This window comes from Pteropus vampyrus, unplaced genomic scaffold, assembly GCF_000151845.1.
Source record: "Pteropus vampyrus isolate Shadow unplaced genomic scaffold, Pvam_2.0 Scaffold50, whole genome shotgun sequence".
In the NCBI taxonomy this organism is placed as follows: domain Eukaryota; kingdom Metazoa; phylum Chordata; class Mammalia; order Chiroptera; family Pteropodidae; genus Pteropus; species Pteropus vampyrus.
The window spans coordinates 6,976,211-6,992,222 of NW_011888831.1; the positions used below are offsets into that span (position 1 = coordinate 6,976,211).

General features: G+C 51.8%; 2 protein-coding genes across 14 annotated transcripts; both read left to right on the top strand.

The window, feature by feature from the left end:
* Positions 1-698: 698 nt before the first annotated feature.
* On the top strand, positions 699-4,774 carry RAB34 (RAB34, member RAS oncogene family). Of its 9 annotated transcripts, XM_011359955.2 has the most exons (11): positions 699-951; positions 1,617-1,829; positions 2,049-2,140; positions 3,004-3,069; positions 3,171-3,272; positions 3,371-3,435; positions 3,562-3,613; positions 3,786-3,867; positions 3,943-4,033; positions 4,166-4,273; positions 4,356-4,774. In XM_011359955.2, the coding sequence occupies exons 2-11, from the start codon at positions 1,776-1,778 to the stop codon at positions 4,421-4,423; spliced, it is 780 nt and encodes a 259-aa protein (XP_011358257.1). In that variant the 5' UTR covers positions 699-951; positions 1,617-1,775; the 3' UTR covers positions 4,424-4,774. The 9 variants fall into 9 exon arrangements, 7 of the variants coding, with proteins under 7 accessions (XP_011358257.1, XP_023386338.1, XP_023386339.1 ...); XM_023530568.1 differs by lacking the exon at positions 699-951 and having other exon boundaries at positions 1,180-1,829; positions 2,049-2,259; positions 3,001-3,069; XM_011359952.2 differs by lacking the exon at positions 699-951 and having other exon boundaries at positions 1,584-1,829; positions 3,001-3,069.
* Positions 4,775-7,127: 2,353 nt separating this feature from the next.
* PROCA1 (protein interacting with cyclin A1) lies at positions 7,128-15,886 on the top strand. Of its 5 annotated transcripts, none has more exons than XM_011359960.2 (5): positions 7,128-7,604; positions 11,406-11,483; positions 13,464-13,599; positions 13,878-14,036; positions 14,120-15,886. In XM_011359960.2, the coding sequence occupies exons 1-5, from the start codon at positions 7,523-7,525 to the stop codon at positions 14,808-14,810; spliced, it is 1,146 nt and encodes a 381-aa protein (XP_011358262.1). In that variant the 5' UTR covers positions 7,128-7,522; the 3' UTR covers positions 14,811-15,886. The 5 variants fall into 5 exon arrangements, with proteins under 5 accessions (XP_011358262.1, XP_023386343.1, XP_011358263.1 ...); XM_023530573.1 differs by having other exon boundaries at positions 7,516-7,604; positions 11,288-11,483; XM_023530574.1 differs by lacking the exon at positions 7,128-7,604 and adding an exon at positions 7,625-8,296.
* Positions 15,887-16,012: the final 126 nt, after the last annotated feature.

The following is a 16,012-nucleotide window of genomic DNA, read 5'->3' on the forward strand; positions in this document are numbered from 1 at the left end:
CTGACTCAGGGAAAGTGAAGCTAAGTTCTAGAACAATAGAGTAGAATTCGTTGGGCCCAACTTCCTAGACAACACCTGGAAAAGGAAACAAGGAAAGTATCAGCAAGTAGAAGGTGGCCACATCTCCTCCCCTCTTTACCTGTGATAGATTTCATGCGTTTCCCCGATAATACTCTTGAAGAAACTCTACCAGTATTCCAAATACCCAGCACACAGATTTGTCCAGCATTCGCTAGTTCTTGTCAATTCCATTCACAGTCCCCTCTAAGTAGAGTTCTCTTCCCTGCCCCAGTCATCTTTGCATACTCAGATTCAGTTCCGGACACAGAGCAAGGTTAACACTGGTTTACTTCTCTGAGGGTCTCTGTCTACCCCCACATCCACCCCGCCCTTTCTAACCTACCTCTTGCCTCTTGGAACCATATTTCCCCTTTGACGGTGAGATTTGTTGTGTGCTACCCCTTCTTCCATCCTGCAGAACTACAAAATGTAAAAGTCCTTGGGAAGATTCCAAAGGAGTTAGAGCGAAGAACGCCCATACCAGAGGGGAGTCCTCATGTTCTGGAGCAGTGAGCTCCTCAGAGGGCGGAGTTCCCAGTCCATCTGGCCCTCCTTTACCCTCCATCGAGGGAGGTGGTTTAGTCTTCAGCTTCCCCATCCCTCAATCAACACCGTAGCCTTCGAGAAAAAGACGCTAGATCTCGGACGTCTCTCTCTATGGTGGGCATACAGCCCGGCCTCTGGCACTCCCTCTCCGTTTCCCCCCAACACCTCCCAGGACAGAAGGGCGAGTGGGGGCAGACTCTATGAGTCATGTTCTGGGCCTGGAGTTGAGAAGGGAAGCGCCGCCTCTCCTTGGGCCCCTTCTCTCCCCCTTATTCCTCCCCGCGGATCCTGGCCCAGCTAGAAACTACGCAGCAATCACCGATTCCCCATCACCAATTCGGCTGGGTAAGGGTCCCCGTGGAGGCGCAGCCCAGCACAGAGATGCAGGGCAGAGCAACCTGAGGGATCCGGATCAGGAGGTTCCAGCATGAGTGGGGGCAGTACTGGTGCCCGTCGGGCGGGGGAGACTGAGCTGGGGCATTGCTGGGAGGAGGAGAGTAGGGGGAGGCCGAGCGGGCTGCGAGGCCGGGAGCTGCCAGGAGAGGGGCGGGAAGGGGGGGGGCGGCCCTTCTCCAGGAATTTCCGGGGATCATATTACAACGCTCCAGGAGGAAGAGCGGAGTGGGACGCGAGGCTCTGCAGCGGACAGGGCCTCTCGCCCCCTCTTCCCGCAGCTCGCGGGCCTCGCAGCGCGGTCCCTGCTCACACTGACCCCGTGTGGCGGGGCTGCTCCGCGCCCCGGGGCCACTCTGTTATGGTGGGGCCGCCTCAACCCCGAGTTGTCGTCGGGTCTCCGCGGCCTCGAGTTATTGTAGGAACTATCCGGCCCCGAGTTATTGTAGGGTCTGCGCGGGCCCGGGAACCCCGAGACGGAACTCCCCGCCCACATTTGGCGACCGAGGGGCCTCCCCGCCCCCGAGTCATCTTCGGGACTCCCCGTGCCCGGGTGATTGTGGGTTCGCCCCGGCCCCAGGTGATTGTCTCATCCCCGTGGCCCGCGGTGGTCGTAGCGTCCCCAAGGCCCCGGGCTCCCGTAGGCTCTCCGTGGCCCCGAGTTATAGTCGGGACACCTAGGTCGCGCGTGATTGTCGGGTCTGCACGGGCTCGGGTCGCTGGGGCGGATCAGGCCTCCGCGCCTTCTCTGGGTGCCCCGCAAGGCCGCAGACAAGATGAACATTCTGGCGCCGGTGCGGAGGGACCGCGTCCTGGCGGAGCTGCCCCAGGTAGGCGCCAGGGCCACGTCGGGCTTCTGGCTGCGGTGGAGTATGGGCGGAGAGGAGGCGGCACCAGACCGGTTAGAGGCTTGGGCCCAGCCCTGCGGCCGAGCTAGGCCTGCTGCTTCTGAGTGGTCCTCTCCCCACCCCCAGCCCTGGGGTCTTAGCTGCGGGACAAGGGCCAGGAGTGGGTAGTGGGTAAGTTCCATTCTCTTACAACCCTGTCAGTGCCTGAGGAAGGAGGCCGCTTTGCACGTGCTCAAAGATTTCCACCCCCGCGTCACCTGCGCCTGCCAGGAACACCGGACAGGCACCGTGGGGTGAGTTGGAGACACCCAAAACAAAGAAAGGAAGTCTCAGGAGATTCTGTAGTCAAAGCAAGGGTAATGTGGCTCCATTGCGGCCTTGTGGCTCCATTGCGGCCTCTACCAGCTATATGGTTATTCCCCCTTTTTTATGCCCTTGTGTTAACCGACTCCTTTATTCCCAGCAAAGTTTTGGTGTGTCCTATGAAATAGGGTTAGGTAGAAAGGTGGTAGTTCAGTTTCTGACACAGAGAAGGTATGCAGCATGAAGGGGTGGTCACCAGCTCAGCTTTCCACATACCATCCATTTGAGCCCCGGGGGAAGGGAGGGGAGGACGCTGTACCTACACTGATGTGTCCCATGGGGGGGAAGAATACTAATAACAGTTACTAATGGCAGTTGCCACCATTAAGGGAGCATTTACTATGTGCCAGGTAGTGTGTTGGATACTGTTGTTATTATCTTATTAAATGGAAAACACCATTACTTTTAAGCTGTATCCTGATTTCGGAAATGTTAAAATGTGGGGGGGCGGGGGAATTTGTTTCAGAATATTGAACGTTATCTCATTTTAACTTTCATAACAACCCAATAAAATATATTCTAAATCTCCACTTAATAAATATTGAAATTGAGACAAAGAGCCTAAATAACATTCTAAGTCACATAGCTAGTAAGTGTGAGAGCTAAGATTCAAATTCTTGTCTCTGATACTGAAGCACAAAACGCTCCTTGCCAGCACATCTGTCCAGGCAAGTTACCTAGGAGGCCTGCTGTTTATGGTGCAGCTACCTCGTGAACCTACTAGGGAACATTGGGACTCCCTAGAGTGAAAGAGCTTGTACCTATTCCTCCTGCCCCATCTTACGTCCAGCAGATTTAAGATCTCCAAGGTCATCGTGGTGGGGGACCTGTCAGTGGGGAAGACTTGTCTCATAAATAGGTAAGAGGGTGCTAGAGCTGAGCTGGGTTGGGCTGGACAGGGTGGCTCAGGACTAGCCAGGTGGGTTGGGCTCAGGGACAAAGCATCTGGTGCTTCCTCAGGTTCTGTAAAGATACCTTCGATAAGAATTACAAGGCCACCATTGGAGTGGACTTTGAGATGGAACGATTTGAGGTGTTGGGCATCCCCTTCAGTCTGCAGCTGTAAGTGCTTCCTCCACCCCTTCTAGCCATTTCTCCGGCACCTACACCCCACCTATCCAACACCCCCATACCTGTGTTTTACCCCTCCTTCCTCCCAGCTGGGATACTGCTGGACAGGAGAGGTTCAAATGCATTGCATCAACCTACTATCGAGGAGCTCAAGGTAAGGGTTTAGGTGAAATGGTGTAAGTGAGTACACCTGGTCTCGTAATCTAGGGCTGGGGGATTATGTAAATGAGCCACTCGTATCTTCCCTGTCAACCTGGGACTATTTCTGCCCCTCTTGTAGCCATCATTATTGTATTCAACCTGAATGATGTGGCCTCCCTGGAACACACCAAGTATGTGGGGATGCTGAAATATGATGGGACTCTGGGAAGAGAGGGTGGTCAGGGGCATGGTAGGGAAAGGAAGAATCCATCTAGGAGCAGAGAAAGGGTAATTGGGCATATGAGTGTCAGTGGAAGGAGCCTGTCCAACTCACTTGTCCCTTACTGTCACCATCTGTGGCAGGCAGTGGCTAGCTGATGCACTCAGGGAGAATGACCCATCCAGCGTGCTTCTCTTCCTTGTGGGTTCCAAGAAGGACTTGAGTGTGAGTATGCTGGTGTGGGGGACTTCCCAACTTGGTGAAGAAACCTTTCCCCATCTGACTCTGACTTTCCCTAAGACTCCTGCTCAGTATGTGCTAATGGAGAGAGATGCACTCAAGGTGGCCCAAGAGATGAAGGCTGAATACTGGGCAGTTTCATCTCTCACTGGTGAGTAAGAGGCATCAGGCCTTCTGCTGTGGCATTCCTGCCTACCTTGCCTCTCACTCCTACACCTCCAGCTGTGCCCAATGACCCTAGACCTACAACTCCCCCTGAGCACCTATCTATTCCCTGTGTCAGGTGAAAATGTCCGGGAATTCTTTTTCCGTGTGGCAGCACTGACCTTTGAGGCCAACGTGCTGGCTGAGCTGGAGAAATCAGGGGCCCGGCGCATTGGGGATGTTGTCCGTGAGTGCCCGCCTGGGTGAGGGTGGCAGAGAGCATGGGGAACCTCCAATCCCTGCTTTACATATTTCCCGCCCTTCTTCAGGCATCAACAGTGATGACAACAACCTCTACTTAACTGCGAACAAGAAGAAGCCCACGTGTTGCCCATGAGGGGTGAGGGACTGTCTAGACACTGCCCCAGCTTTGGGGCACTGTGCCACCTTGACTCCCCCAGAGCTCTACCCATGGACATTTGCACGGACTATTTTTCAAGACCAAAGAGCTGCCCCTTGGTGGCAGAACCCCCAGAGGGGTAATTGGGACCATGCTAGTCGCTTCCTGCTCCTAGGCACCATGCCAAAGACTGGATGCCCCCCTCCTCCAGGGCCTCTCCAGGGTGCTCAGTGGTGGAGAAGTTGTCTCTGCTACTTTTGCTCAGCCTGCTGGGCTTTTGGGTATGAGGATGCTTAATGATCCTAGCCTCACACTGTGCCTTACTCATTAAAATTTCTTCTAGCAGTGTGGGGGTTGGAATTCTTTGTTAGAGATGAGGGATGTGGAATGGCAAGGCTATAGGGCAATCTTGGGACTGGAGTCTCCTGCTGGGATGCTGGCCATCCCTGGCCCCTGGGCAAGCCTCAGGCAAGCTAGGAGCTCAGGGACCAGGTTTAGGAAGCTGCACAGGACCCTCACTGGGTGAGATCTGAATTGTTGGCTTTGAGAGCACTTTCCTTTTGTCCTTTTCCCCCAAATGCATCCTACTTGGTGCTTATACCCAGATTTCCACCATTGGATAATATTTTTCTTTTTTTTCACCCTTTCTGCTGTCTCTTTAAAAAATACTTCTCCGAGGGCACACAGTGAGAAGTGATTGAGTTTTGGATACTTTTCGAGTTGACCAGAAAGCCCACGGAGGGTAGGGGCGGGGGTCTTACTCAGAAGATGTGCTATCTTGGGAGGTGGTTCCATAGAGTAGTATTTAGTACATCTGCTTTACATGCAGAAGGTCCTGGGTTCCTGCCCTAGTGAAGCCACAGTCCATTCCCTGGGCACGCCAGGCCCCCACAGGCGCCCCAGCGAGAGGGAGGAGATGCCCCGCCTTCAGAGATCCAGTTCTTAAGGGGAGATGGCAACATTTGTAGGTCAGAGGTGAAAGTGTGGGGAGGAATTAAAAAAAAAAAGATGTGCTATATAATACCTATTAGTGATATGAACATAAAATTAAGTGGTATCTTTTTTACATTTTAAAACATGGAGAACTAAATGGAATAAAAAATAAGATGTATATTTTTCTCTCTTAAAAAAAAAAAAAGACATGTTCTGAGGAGGACTTGCATTTAAATCCTCGCTGTCCATCCTGGGACATTCAGGCAAATCATTTATCCTGTCTCAATTTCCTCATCTGTAAAATGAGGCTAATAATACTGATGAGGTTTTATGGATGAAATAAGGTACAGCACTAATACATAGAGCTCAAAAACCTTAACTATTATAATAACTATTTGAGAGAAGAATGACTAAGAACTTGGCTCACTCTTGACACCTGACCCAGAGCTATATAGATTGGCTGAAAGTATCTCAGACATCTGGACCAACAATGGAGAGACATGTCCTGGTGCCATCCTGGAAGGCCATGGAGAGTCACAATTAGAACACAGATCTTGGCTCCCAAGTCAGCAAGTGCTCTGTCCATTCTATGCCTGATTCCATTCTCACCCAGCTACTCTGTTCTGGGTGGGTTAGCTTTTCTGCACACTCCCCCTTCTGGCTTCCCCTCTTCTGCTGTTCCAAGAGTTAGTGGTCTGGGCCATAGTTCTACTGTAACTCAGGTTACTGGTTACTGGGTCTGGATGAAAGTGAATGTTGACACTGAGCAGCAGCAGGAGAGGCCCATGATGACTCTGCAGGAGAACATTTTAAATACCATCCTCTCTATTCCATCCTATGAGGCATAACCTGACCTTGGAGCCTGGTGTGGAATGTTGGTGATGCGGCTTTAATATTTTTCATACTCTCCTGGAATTGTTCATCTCTGTTCCTTCACAGGACTGTACTCCTCACTCCTTGCCTTGCACAGAGCATGGAACTCTGTGTGTGTGTGTGTGTGTGTGTGTGTGTGTGTGTGTGTGTGTGTGAAGCCTGCACCACAATATTGCTATGGAGTGTTAGTGCTGCGTAAAATGTGGGAACAGGGGTATAGGTTTGTGTTCTGGGTGGTGTCTGTGAGTGGCATGTGCATGTTGTGTGGTATTTTTTTATGTGCGCTACTTATGTGATACATGCATGTGTAGTGTGTATGTTGTGCTTAAGGGTGTGAAGGGTGTGCGATGCGAGGGGTGTGTGTAGTAGGTTACTATGAATGCAGTTGCTCCTGTTCCCTCTGGGCAAGCCTATGGAGACACATTAGGTTGCATGACGGAAATCAAAACACTAGCTCAAAAACCTTAACTATTATAACTATTTTGGGAAAGAGCGACCAAGACTCTAGCTCTACGTTGACATCTTTAGTGGGCAGTATTTCTGTGAGTCTGGGTACCCCATGGGGGACTAGGAGGAAACGCTGGTTAGGGGCTCTAGGGGTGGACGCCACAAGGGTTCTGGAAGCCGACATCAAGTCCTTATCCGCCGGGCCTGCGGGCAGAAAGACAGTGAGTGAGCCTGGCCTCCCGCCAGGGCAAGAGGAACCTCAGAAGAGCTGGGTTGGTGGGGCAGAGGTTGGAGGCGATAGCTCCCTAAGCAGCTGGAGAAGTTCACGTGTAGATTGGGGGAGGGGCTAAGGGCCGTGGCAAAGTTCGGAAGGATTGGGAGGGGCGGGGAGCCTGCTGAAGTGTGCGGTTGAGAGAATGGATGGGGCGGGGCTAGAGGCGGGGCTAGAGTCTGGAGGGTAGGACTAAGAACTGGGGGAAGATCTGGAGAGGAACTAGGGATGGAAGTGAGGGCTGGGCCTGAGCGACCGACCTAAGGTTTAGGCCTGAGGTAAAGGGGAGGTACTAAGGCTAAAGTGGGACAGGGAGGGAGGTGCCTGGAAGGAGTTGGGGTACCCCGGATGAAGAGTGCCGCTGAAGCTTAGACTTGGGCTAAGAAGACAACGCAGCCTAGAGCGGAGGCGGGGGGAGGTGGGTGGAGGGATTGAGCAAGCATGAGGCGGAGTTGAAGACTGAACGGAGGCGAAACTGAGATTGGGGTTTACAGTTGGCTCGGCCAAACAGAGGTTCACGTTCGGACTTCTGCGAGGAAGTCTTGTAGAAAGGAAGAACTGGGCTGAGAGAGATGTGGGTTAGGACGACGGTTGAAAGGTGGACTAAGGAAAAGACTAAGGACAATGCCGACATCTGGGATGAAAGCAGCAGGGGTAAGGAGAAGGCGGGGCAGATTAGGGGAGGGCTTTGAGCTGGGGCCATGGCCGAGGGGCTGGCCTCAGGCCCCAAGGAAGGTGTAGAACCAGAGAGCCTGACGAAGGAGGCGGGGCCAAGGGTTGGGCTGGGCCGAGGCGGAGTTAGAGTCTGGAGACCGGCTCATTGAACCAATGATTGAGGACTGGGGTTCTGAGGACCTGGAGAGGAGCCTTCAGGTTTGGCTGGGGCAGTCTGGCTGGAGCCAGAGTTGAAACTCCTGTTTGTACGGCTGGAAGGCATCAATGTACCGCAGCCGGTGTCCCGGACTGTCGCCCAAGAAGTGTGGGGCCTGGCCAATGGTCCAGTGTTCACCCTGTCGCCGGGACTGGGGCGGACGTTTCCATTGATTCTAAGGGCCTGAAAGAGTCTGGAGGTTCCATGTATGACATCACAATCGCCTACAGATGTGGGCGGGGCCAGGGAGCCCTTTCCAAGGAGACGGGTGCACACTGCCCCTGCCTTGCTCCCTCCTCGTCCCTCTTTCCCTTCCTTGGTTTCTCCCTCCCTTCCTTCCTTCTTCCTTCCTCCCCCCACCCCACTTTCAGCTGCTCTGGTGTCCAACCTGGAACCCCACCGCCTGTGCTGCAAGGGCGGAGGGAGCTCCTCAGCCCGCAGGACTGAGAAGATTCTGTACAAATGAGCATAACCTGTGAGTTTTGAGTTAGGCCCTTGCACCCCAATTTATATCCTACTGAAAGAGACCACAAGCTTCCCTCTTCCTTTCAAGCTATCATTGTCCTCATTCATTATGAAGTCCCCCCTCTGTCCAACCTCAGTCACTTGTACCTCAGGAGCTCTGGACTGCTGCTTCGGTCAGAGCTCTCTCTCTGTGAAACTAGAGAGCATATTGCCTTCCTCAGACCTAAGAAGTTACTAAATCCCTCCCCTTGGCAAGCAATTATGATTGTCAGGGCTTCTTGGGGACTTGGGGGAAGTTAGTGGACTATGCATATATGTCTCTTTCATTGTGACTCTGGAGAGAGCAAAGAAAGTGGAGTCAGACAAAGCAGAGTGTGAATCCTGACCCTGGCTCAAGGCCCTCTGGCCTGACCTTAGGCCCAGGCTGGATAAAGGAAAATGTGGAGTCAGGATTAGGTAAAACCAGAGGATGAGGAACTGGCTGTGTTAGAGTTGAGCAAGTGTAGTAGGAAGTGACAGCTGACAGGACAGATTTTGGATAGGAACCTCAAGTAGACAGGGCTGAAAGAGTACAGACTATGGAGCCAGGAAGACTGGGTTTGAATCATATCTCTGCCATCTATTAACTTGTGTCTTTGGACAAGTTACTTATTCTGAGTCTCTGCATCCCCCAGCCATAGATTGGGCTGTGGTCAGCATTCAGAACTAAAGGCATATTTTAAAAGCCCAGCACAGTGCCTGACATTGGGAAGATGCTCATCCTGGGCCAATTTCCTTTCCCTAGAAGAGTTTCCAAGTTTGAACCCTGGGCAGAATCTCCACTGCCATAGCCCTGTTGTGGCCCCTTTGGGGGTTTTATTCTATTCTGTTCATGTATTTATTCAATCAACCAACACTTACTGAGTACTTTCCATGTCCCAGGATCTGTAGAAACAGAGACAGATGAAATATGGGCCTTTTTCTCAAGTTGCTATAAATACATGAGGTACTATGGCAGGATAAAGGGGCACAAGACATGTGTGACCAATTCTACTTGGATAGCATTGTTCTTTCCAAGATGAGCAGGTATTTCTGGGGAGTGGGAGGCAGGAGAGAATGGAGAAGGGAGGGGTAGGAAGAGGATTGGATGAGGGGGAAGAACCGATAGCTGAGAAAGGAACAAGGGCCAGGGTCAGAGGCGGGGCAGTCATGTCATGATAAGGAGTTTGTACTTCATCCCGAAGGCAATAGAATGCTATTAAAGAGTAGGAAGATGGTTGAGCAGTTGACATTCTAGAAAACTCATTTTGGCTGTTTTATGAGGACTGGATGAGGGTAGTAAGACAGGAGGCAGGGAGGCCAGGTAGGAGGCTACTGCGTTTGTCTCAGTCAGAGAGATAATGAGTTTCTGAACCAAGACAGAGGTAGATGTGGGGGCAGTTAGGCATGGCAAGACTTGGTTATCAAGTTGGCGTAGAAGTGAGGGAAAGGATGATCCCTAGATTTCTAGCTATGGTGTCTGTTGCTCTCTGGAATGGAAGATATAAGAGGAGATAGTTCATGGAGGGTAGGGAGAAGATGGTTTGTTCGTGTGGGACATGCTGGTCTAAGATGTTTGGGAATGTCTAAAAGGATATTGGCTACGTGCTCAGAAAAGCAGTCTGGATTGGAGACCCATTTTATTGTTGGATGCTGAAACCACAGAAGTGGATGACATTGTCCAAGACAAGCTTGTAGAATATTCTGAGAGGAGGCCAAAGACAGAACCCTGGTAATAATCAGTTTAAGATGTACAGCAGAGGAAGAGGGGACAGTATAGGAGTCAGGAAAGAACTAAAAAGCTAGTCAAAGAAGGAAGAGAGAGACAAGTGAGGTCTGCATGGAAGCCAAAGGAACAGAGTTTGCAGAAAAAAGAGATTGATTGGTCAACAGGGTCAAGTGAGATGAGATGAAAATAAGGCCGCTAGTTTTGGCTATTGGGAAATTGTTGATAGCCTTTCCCTGGGCTATTCTAATAGAGAGCTTGGGATGGCTGCCATGTGTATGTGGTTGGAATATAGAGAGAGGTGGGGATTCTGAGTTCACTGAAGGTAGAGACTGGGCCTCCTTCACTGGTGTCTATCAAATGAGTGAGTGAATAAACTTGAAAAAGAAGAGTGGGAGAAGCAGTGGTAGAGGAAGAAACAGGGTTCATAGTGTTTTGTTTAAAGGTGTTCATAGACTGTAGTGAAAACAAAAATTAAAAAAGGAGGTGAAAATTCTGGCTGGGACCTAGAGTTCAGGTGCTTTGGGCAGGAGGAAGGAGGGACACTTCCCCAGGCATGAGAAGAGTTGATGAAGGTGGGAGCAGCCACAGATGAGGCTGATGAAGTGACCTTCTGAGGGTGAAAGTTTCCAGGGAAGTGCTTGAAGTTTTATTCAAAGATTCAATAAACTGGGAGTACTTACTGTGCCGTGGAAAACAGAAGGAACGGTCCAGGGACTTATAGAACGATGACCAAGTGCCACTGAAGGCCCAGCTGAAGTCCCTTTCTTAAGCGGGACTCCGCTTCTGTGTCCCAAAGGACAAAGCTTTTTGTGGGAAGAAAGGAAAGTGGCAGACTCTCCCCTGTGGTTGCTGATGGAACTGCTGTTCCAATTGGAGTTCTGCTTGGGGACGACCTCTGACCAGGCTCCACATAGCCTGGGACTATTCCTAGAACTTTCCCTCCTTGCCTGGATTATGGCTCACTCCTATTATTACTCCAGATTCAGCTCCTATTCTGCTTCTTTCAAGAAGTCTTTCCTAATCCCACCCTATTCCCTACCATCTCAGGAGGTGTCCTTGTTCTTTGCTCCCTTAGGCCTTCCTCCTCACCATTTCCCTCCCTCTGTGTATCACACCAAAGTCATGAACTGTTTGTTCCACATATGTCCCGTGTCCTTCTCCTCACCCACCCCCTCTCCCAGCCCCTTGAGACAGGGGTAGTTTTTGTTTTTGTTTTTGTTTTGTTTTGTTTTGTTTAAATCTCTGCATCTCCAGGATGCAGCTGGGGCCCGACACTGACACGTGGAGCTTCTCAGAAAATGTTTGATGACTGAATGGTGTGTGAGGTGTGTGGGGGAGGGGATGCCGCTGCTGCCACTCTGTACTCTCTCAGATATAAACAGGTTACCCAGCTGGGAAAGAAGACATCTGCATGTGGCGTCTAGCACTGATGCATCTACCTTCTCTGAAGGTGGGTCCAGGGGAATCTCTGGCCCTAGGGGTCCCCACCATCTCTCACTTGGGAAAGCTGACTCCCAATAGTAGGCAGGATGGAGAAAGTGTTTGGTCTTGAAGGGTTACCCAGAAGCCCCATCCCCACCCATCCTGTACTCATGCTAGAGAGGGCTACTTTCTGGAGGCCACGATCACCCGTTTCCTTTGTATAGCATCTTATGGTGCACAAATATCTTTGACATGTGAACTGAGTCCTCCTAACAACCCTGCAAAATAGATATTACCACCATCCCCATTTTGTGGACAAGGAAATGAAGGCTCAGAGAAGTAAACTGGCCCTAGGTCACCCGGCTAATAAGTGACAGAGCTAAGATTTGGACTCAGGCCTGAGTCCAAAGTTCAGGACACTTGTCACTATGCTGCCCTTTGCCCCGATTCAGCAGTGCTGAAGAAAGCTGAGGTGGTGGTGGTATTCCAAGGTCTTGCCTCAAATGCCTTATGAAGAATGGGCATGAGAGGAGAGGAAGCGGACAGGGAGGCCACCAAATGGGTCAGGGGTGTATGGGGGGCCTAGGACCATCACAGCCTGGTAGGGGGAAGGGAAGGGAAGAGAAATGTGGGGCAAGGCTCAGACCAAGCTGCTGCCTACTCGTCTCTTAAATACTTTAAGGCCGTCTAACCCCCAACCTGGGTTATGAGGTCTTGCCCCAGTTCTACCCCTCATAGGGGCTGGATAAAAAGGTGAAAGCCTCCTGGCCTGTTTGGAGGGAGTTAGTCAGTGATAGCAGCACTCCATGCCAGACTGCCATGGAAGTCTCAAGTGCTCACCCACTTCTTCCTCCCAAGGTGGGTGGAGCCAGAGTCAGGGGGGACCTACAGGAAGGTGCCTTGTCCTTTCTGCCCCTGGTGTGTGAGACCTTGGACATGTGAAGTTACTTCACAGGCTTACCTTTTAAGAAGGTTGCTGGAGGGGATATCCATTGGTAGACTGGAACCTTAGGCAGGGTTATAGGTGAGGCAGTGCCAGTAGTGTCCAGTATGTGTCCAGGACTTGCATTTGGCTGAGCAAAAGAGGTGGGAGCCTTTCTCCAAGGCTTTCCCCTAATCCCAAATTCTAATCCCAGCAGCTTCTTCCCTGTGCCCTGGGAAAAGAGACATGGTATCTGTGCTGTCTACAAGGGGTGGAAGGGCTCAGGCTGGGGGCGGGTTGTTCAAGTCTGTGGCTCTAAGGACTGGGGAGAGAGAATGGAGGGGGAGTGGGAACTTGATGAGTAAAGAGCAGGGAAAAGAATCTAGAATGAGTGTGGGAAAGGGGAGAGAAAGGTGTCCAAAGAGAAAAGGGGCTTGGAGAAGAAAGGCGGGAAAACAGAAGAACCAGAATCAGAAGCCAAGAAGCATGACATGTGGTGGGTTAGACCTTAGCTCCCTCCCCTCTATGCTTGAGTCATCGTGTTGTAGCAGGCCTTGGGGACTGGAGTGGCTTCAGAAGGTGTGAGGAATCAGATAAAGGCCTCCTGGGCTTATGCAGGGCAGGCATAGGAATTGAGGATACTATTCCTGCTGGCTCTAATAGCTAGGTACTCTGAAGTGGCACTCCACAATCTGCCATAGTACGAGGGCCTTTGCCTACCCTGGTGCCCTGTAAAGTGGGGTAGCTGGTAACTATGAGCAGCTGAGAGGCAAGTGGGAGTCAGTAGAGGGCCCCGGGAGGGTAGGCTCCCATGGAAGGCAGGAGAGGAGGAGAAGCAGGTGTCTCAGGACAGTGGTAAAGGCCTTGGTGAGACATTTTCCTGGGAGTCTGTCAGGGGGGAGGCAAATTCACCCAGTGGACTGGGTGGAGTAGAGTGCTGAGACCTGGAGTTACTACTAGGAAATAGAAACAGCTTGGCAGGGGATGGGGGGGGGTGGGTTGGGGAGGAAGGTGGTGGCAAAGGGGAGACCCATAGGTGTGATGCTGCTGTTGCCACCCTGTGTGACCCAGATACCTATCTTTCAGGTGAATTCAAGGACACTGACAGGTGCTGCTGGAAACACAAGCAGTGTGCCGGGCATGTCATCCACCCCTACACCTCTGACTATGTCCACCACGACCTGCACCTGCACTCTGTCAGCCACTGCGACTGTGATTCTAGGTAAGGGCCCTCCTACTTGGAGGATCCACAGCCCAGGAGACTCCTGGGCAGAGCCAGGTATAAACTTTCACTACCGTTCACTCCTTTAGCTTTGACCTGTCACTGCCAGCCTAGCCCCAGCTTTGTAAACCTGGCTCTGCTCTAAAAGCAATGGGGAAGAGGTCTTTTGGCAGCCTGGGCTGAGCCCAGCCAAAGCCCACTGTCCCTCAGGCTTCTGGCTCTGAACCCCTGGAGAGTCCTGGAGGCGTGGGAGTCAGGCTGAGTCCCCTGTGTGGCAGGGTAAAGGACTGCTCAGAGAAGACAAACAGCAGCGGCTCCCGAGGTGTAGGCCCAACCTGCTCCCGAGATGTGGGCTCGACCTATCTCAACATCATCCAGACCCCTTGCTTTGAGTTCATCCCAGAGGAAGAGTATGTGGAGCGGTTCTGGTATGGCTGGTGAGTGCTAGAAGACTGATGGGGGGCACTATAGGGCATCAGCCTCCACTCTCTGTCAGCCTTCTCTTTCCCTGTCCTCCTAGGTGCAAAAGCTACAGGCCTGTTTCTGTGGCAGTGATCCACCATCCCATCCACCATGAGTGTAGGGCAGATGACCTAAATGAAGAGGAGTTGGAGGAGGAGGAAGAGGAGGAGGAGGAGGAGGAAGAAGAAAGCGAGGCTCCCATCCCAACCCAGCTGGGGCCCGTGACCACCACACCCACTGACACAGGCATAGGCAAGGGCACAGTCACTGGGACCCCCGACTTGGCAGCTCCCATTACCATCTGGCGCTCTGAGAGCCCCACGGGGAAGTCCCAGGGCAAGGTTTTCAAGAAGGTCAAGAAGAAAAAAGAAAAAGACAAAGACAAGGAGGAAGAGACGGACGAGAAGGCAAAGCTGAAGAAAAAAGTCAAGAAGGGCAAGTTGACTAAGAAGAAAAGCCCAGTTAAATCGGAAGCTTCCCCTCCAGACTTGAGCAGGTCAGTAAGCCCAAGGGAGTTGGCCAGGATGTCAGAGTCCAGCCCAGACAGTCGGGAAGACCTGGAGAGTGAGGACAGTTACAATGACCCCAGGCAGGAGGAACCCTCCAGCGAGGATATTGCGGAGTCTTCATCGCCCAGGAAGCGAGAGAAGAACACGGTCCAGGCCAAGAAGCCTGCAGCGAAGGCCTCGCCAGTCAAGAAGGTCAATAAGAGAAAATCTCCCCCCGCATCAAACCCCAATCTCAGTTGAGGCCAGGGCGACCAGGGTGAAGAATAAATGCGATCAAGCCTGTAGCTGACCCCCTGCTGCTATTCTCTCTCCTTCCAATCTGGCTACTTCTGGGGGGAGGAAGTGGGCTCTGGACATAGCTGGAGCAAAGGGGCTAGGGGGCTGTAGGAGTTTCTGAAGGGCAATCCATCTTTCAAGAAGTCCATGGAAAGGTAGGTGGGAGGGTAGGGAAGGAGCACAGCCTGTTTCTCTGTAACACCCTAGGCCCAGGGCAGGAGAAGAGCATGTCTGGGTTGGGTGGGAAGGTGGTTTCCAATCTACTGGGAGACTGGTCTGTGTGAAATCCACTTGGAGACAGGTTGGACTCTCTGCAGTGATACCCCTAATAAACTGAACCTTTTAACCCACTCTGCCACTGTGCCTGGCCTTTCCCTCTTCTAAGTGGCACCAAAGGGAACATGATCCTTTCAGCTGTGTGGCCCCTGCTCCTGCTAGGCCCTTCTAGACTTTGTGCTGAAGTGAACTAAACTGAGTTCCGGGCAAAAGGATAGTGTCTATCCCCTCTCCCAACTCTTGCCAACAAACAGCCAAAAAGATCTTGAATGAAGAAAAGCAAAGAAGGATGCTCGCCAAGTGTGGGCAGCAGTGGCCTTTTCTGAGTTCTCTGCTGAGCCCCAAGCAGAGGAAAGGGAACGGGAAAACCTAGCTTTCCTAGCACCAACTTGCAGAGCTGTGAGACAAAACCCTTGTGAAGAAACAGAGAGATTGGGAATAAAGAATAAAAGAGGCAGTGGGGCTGGGGGAAAGTACCGGGGCCAGGGGATCAGCTTCTACAACAGCCCGGTTCCCTTTTCCAGGGCCAGTGTGTGTGGCGGGAAGCAGATGGGCGTGGGGCCCATCCTGGGGCAGACACACTTGACTTGTGTAGAGGTACTGTCAAAGACTAAGGTACTGCTGGTAAAAAGGGGAGAGGTGCAGGGGCTCAGGTTGAGAAACCTAGATTTACTTGTGGCCTTTCTCCAATGTGCCAAAGAAGTCTACAGATGCTCAACTTACCATGGGTTTACATGCCAATAACCCTGTCATTAAGTTGGAAATAGCCTTGTCGAAAATGCATTTAATACACCTGAACATCACGGCTTAGCCTAGCCTACCTTAAACGTGCTCATAACACTTAAATTAGCCTACAGTTGAGTAGAAGCATCTAACACAAGGAATGCACC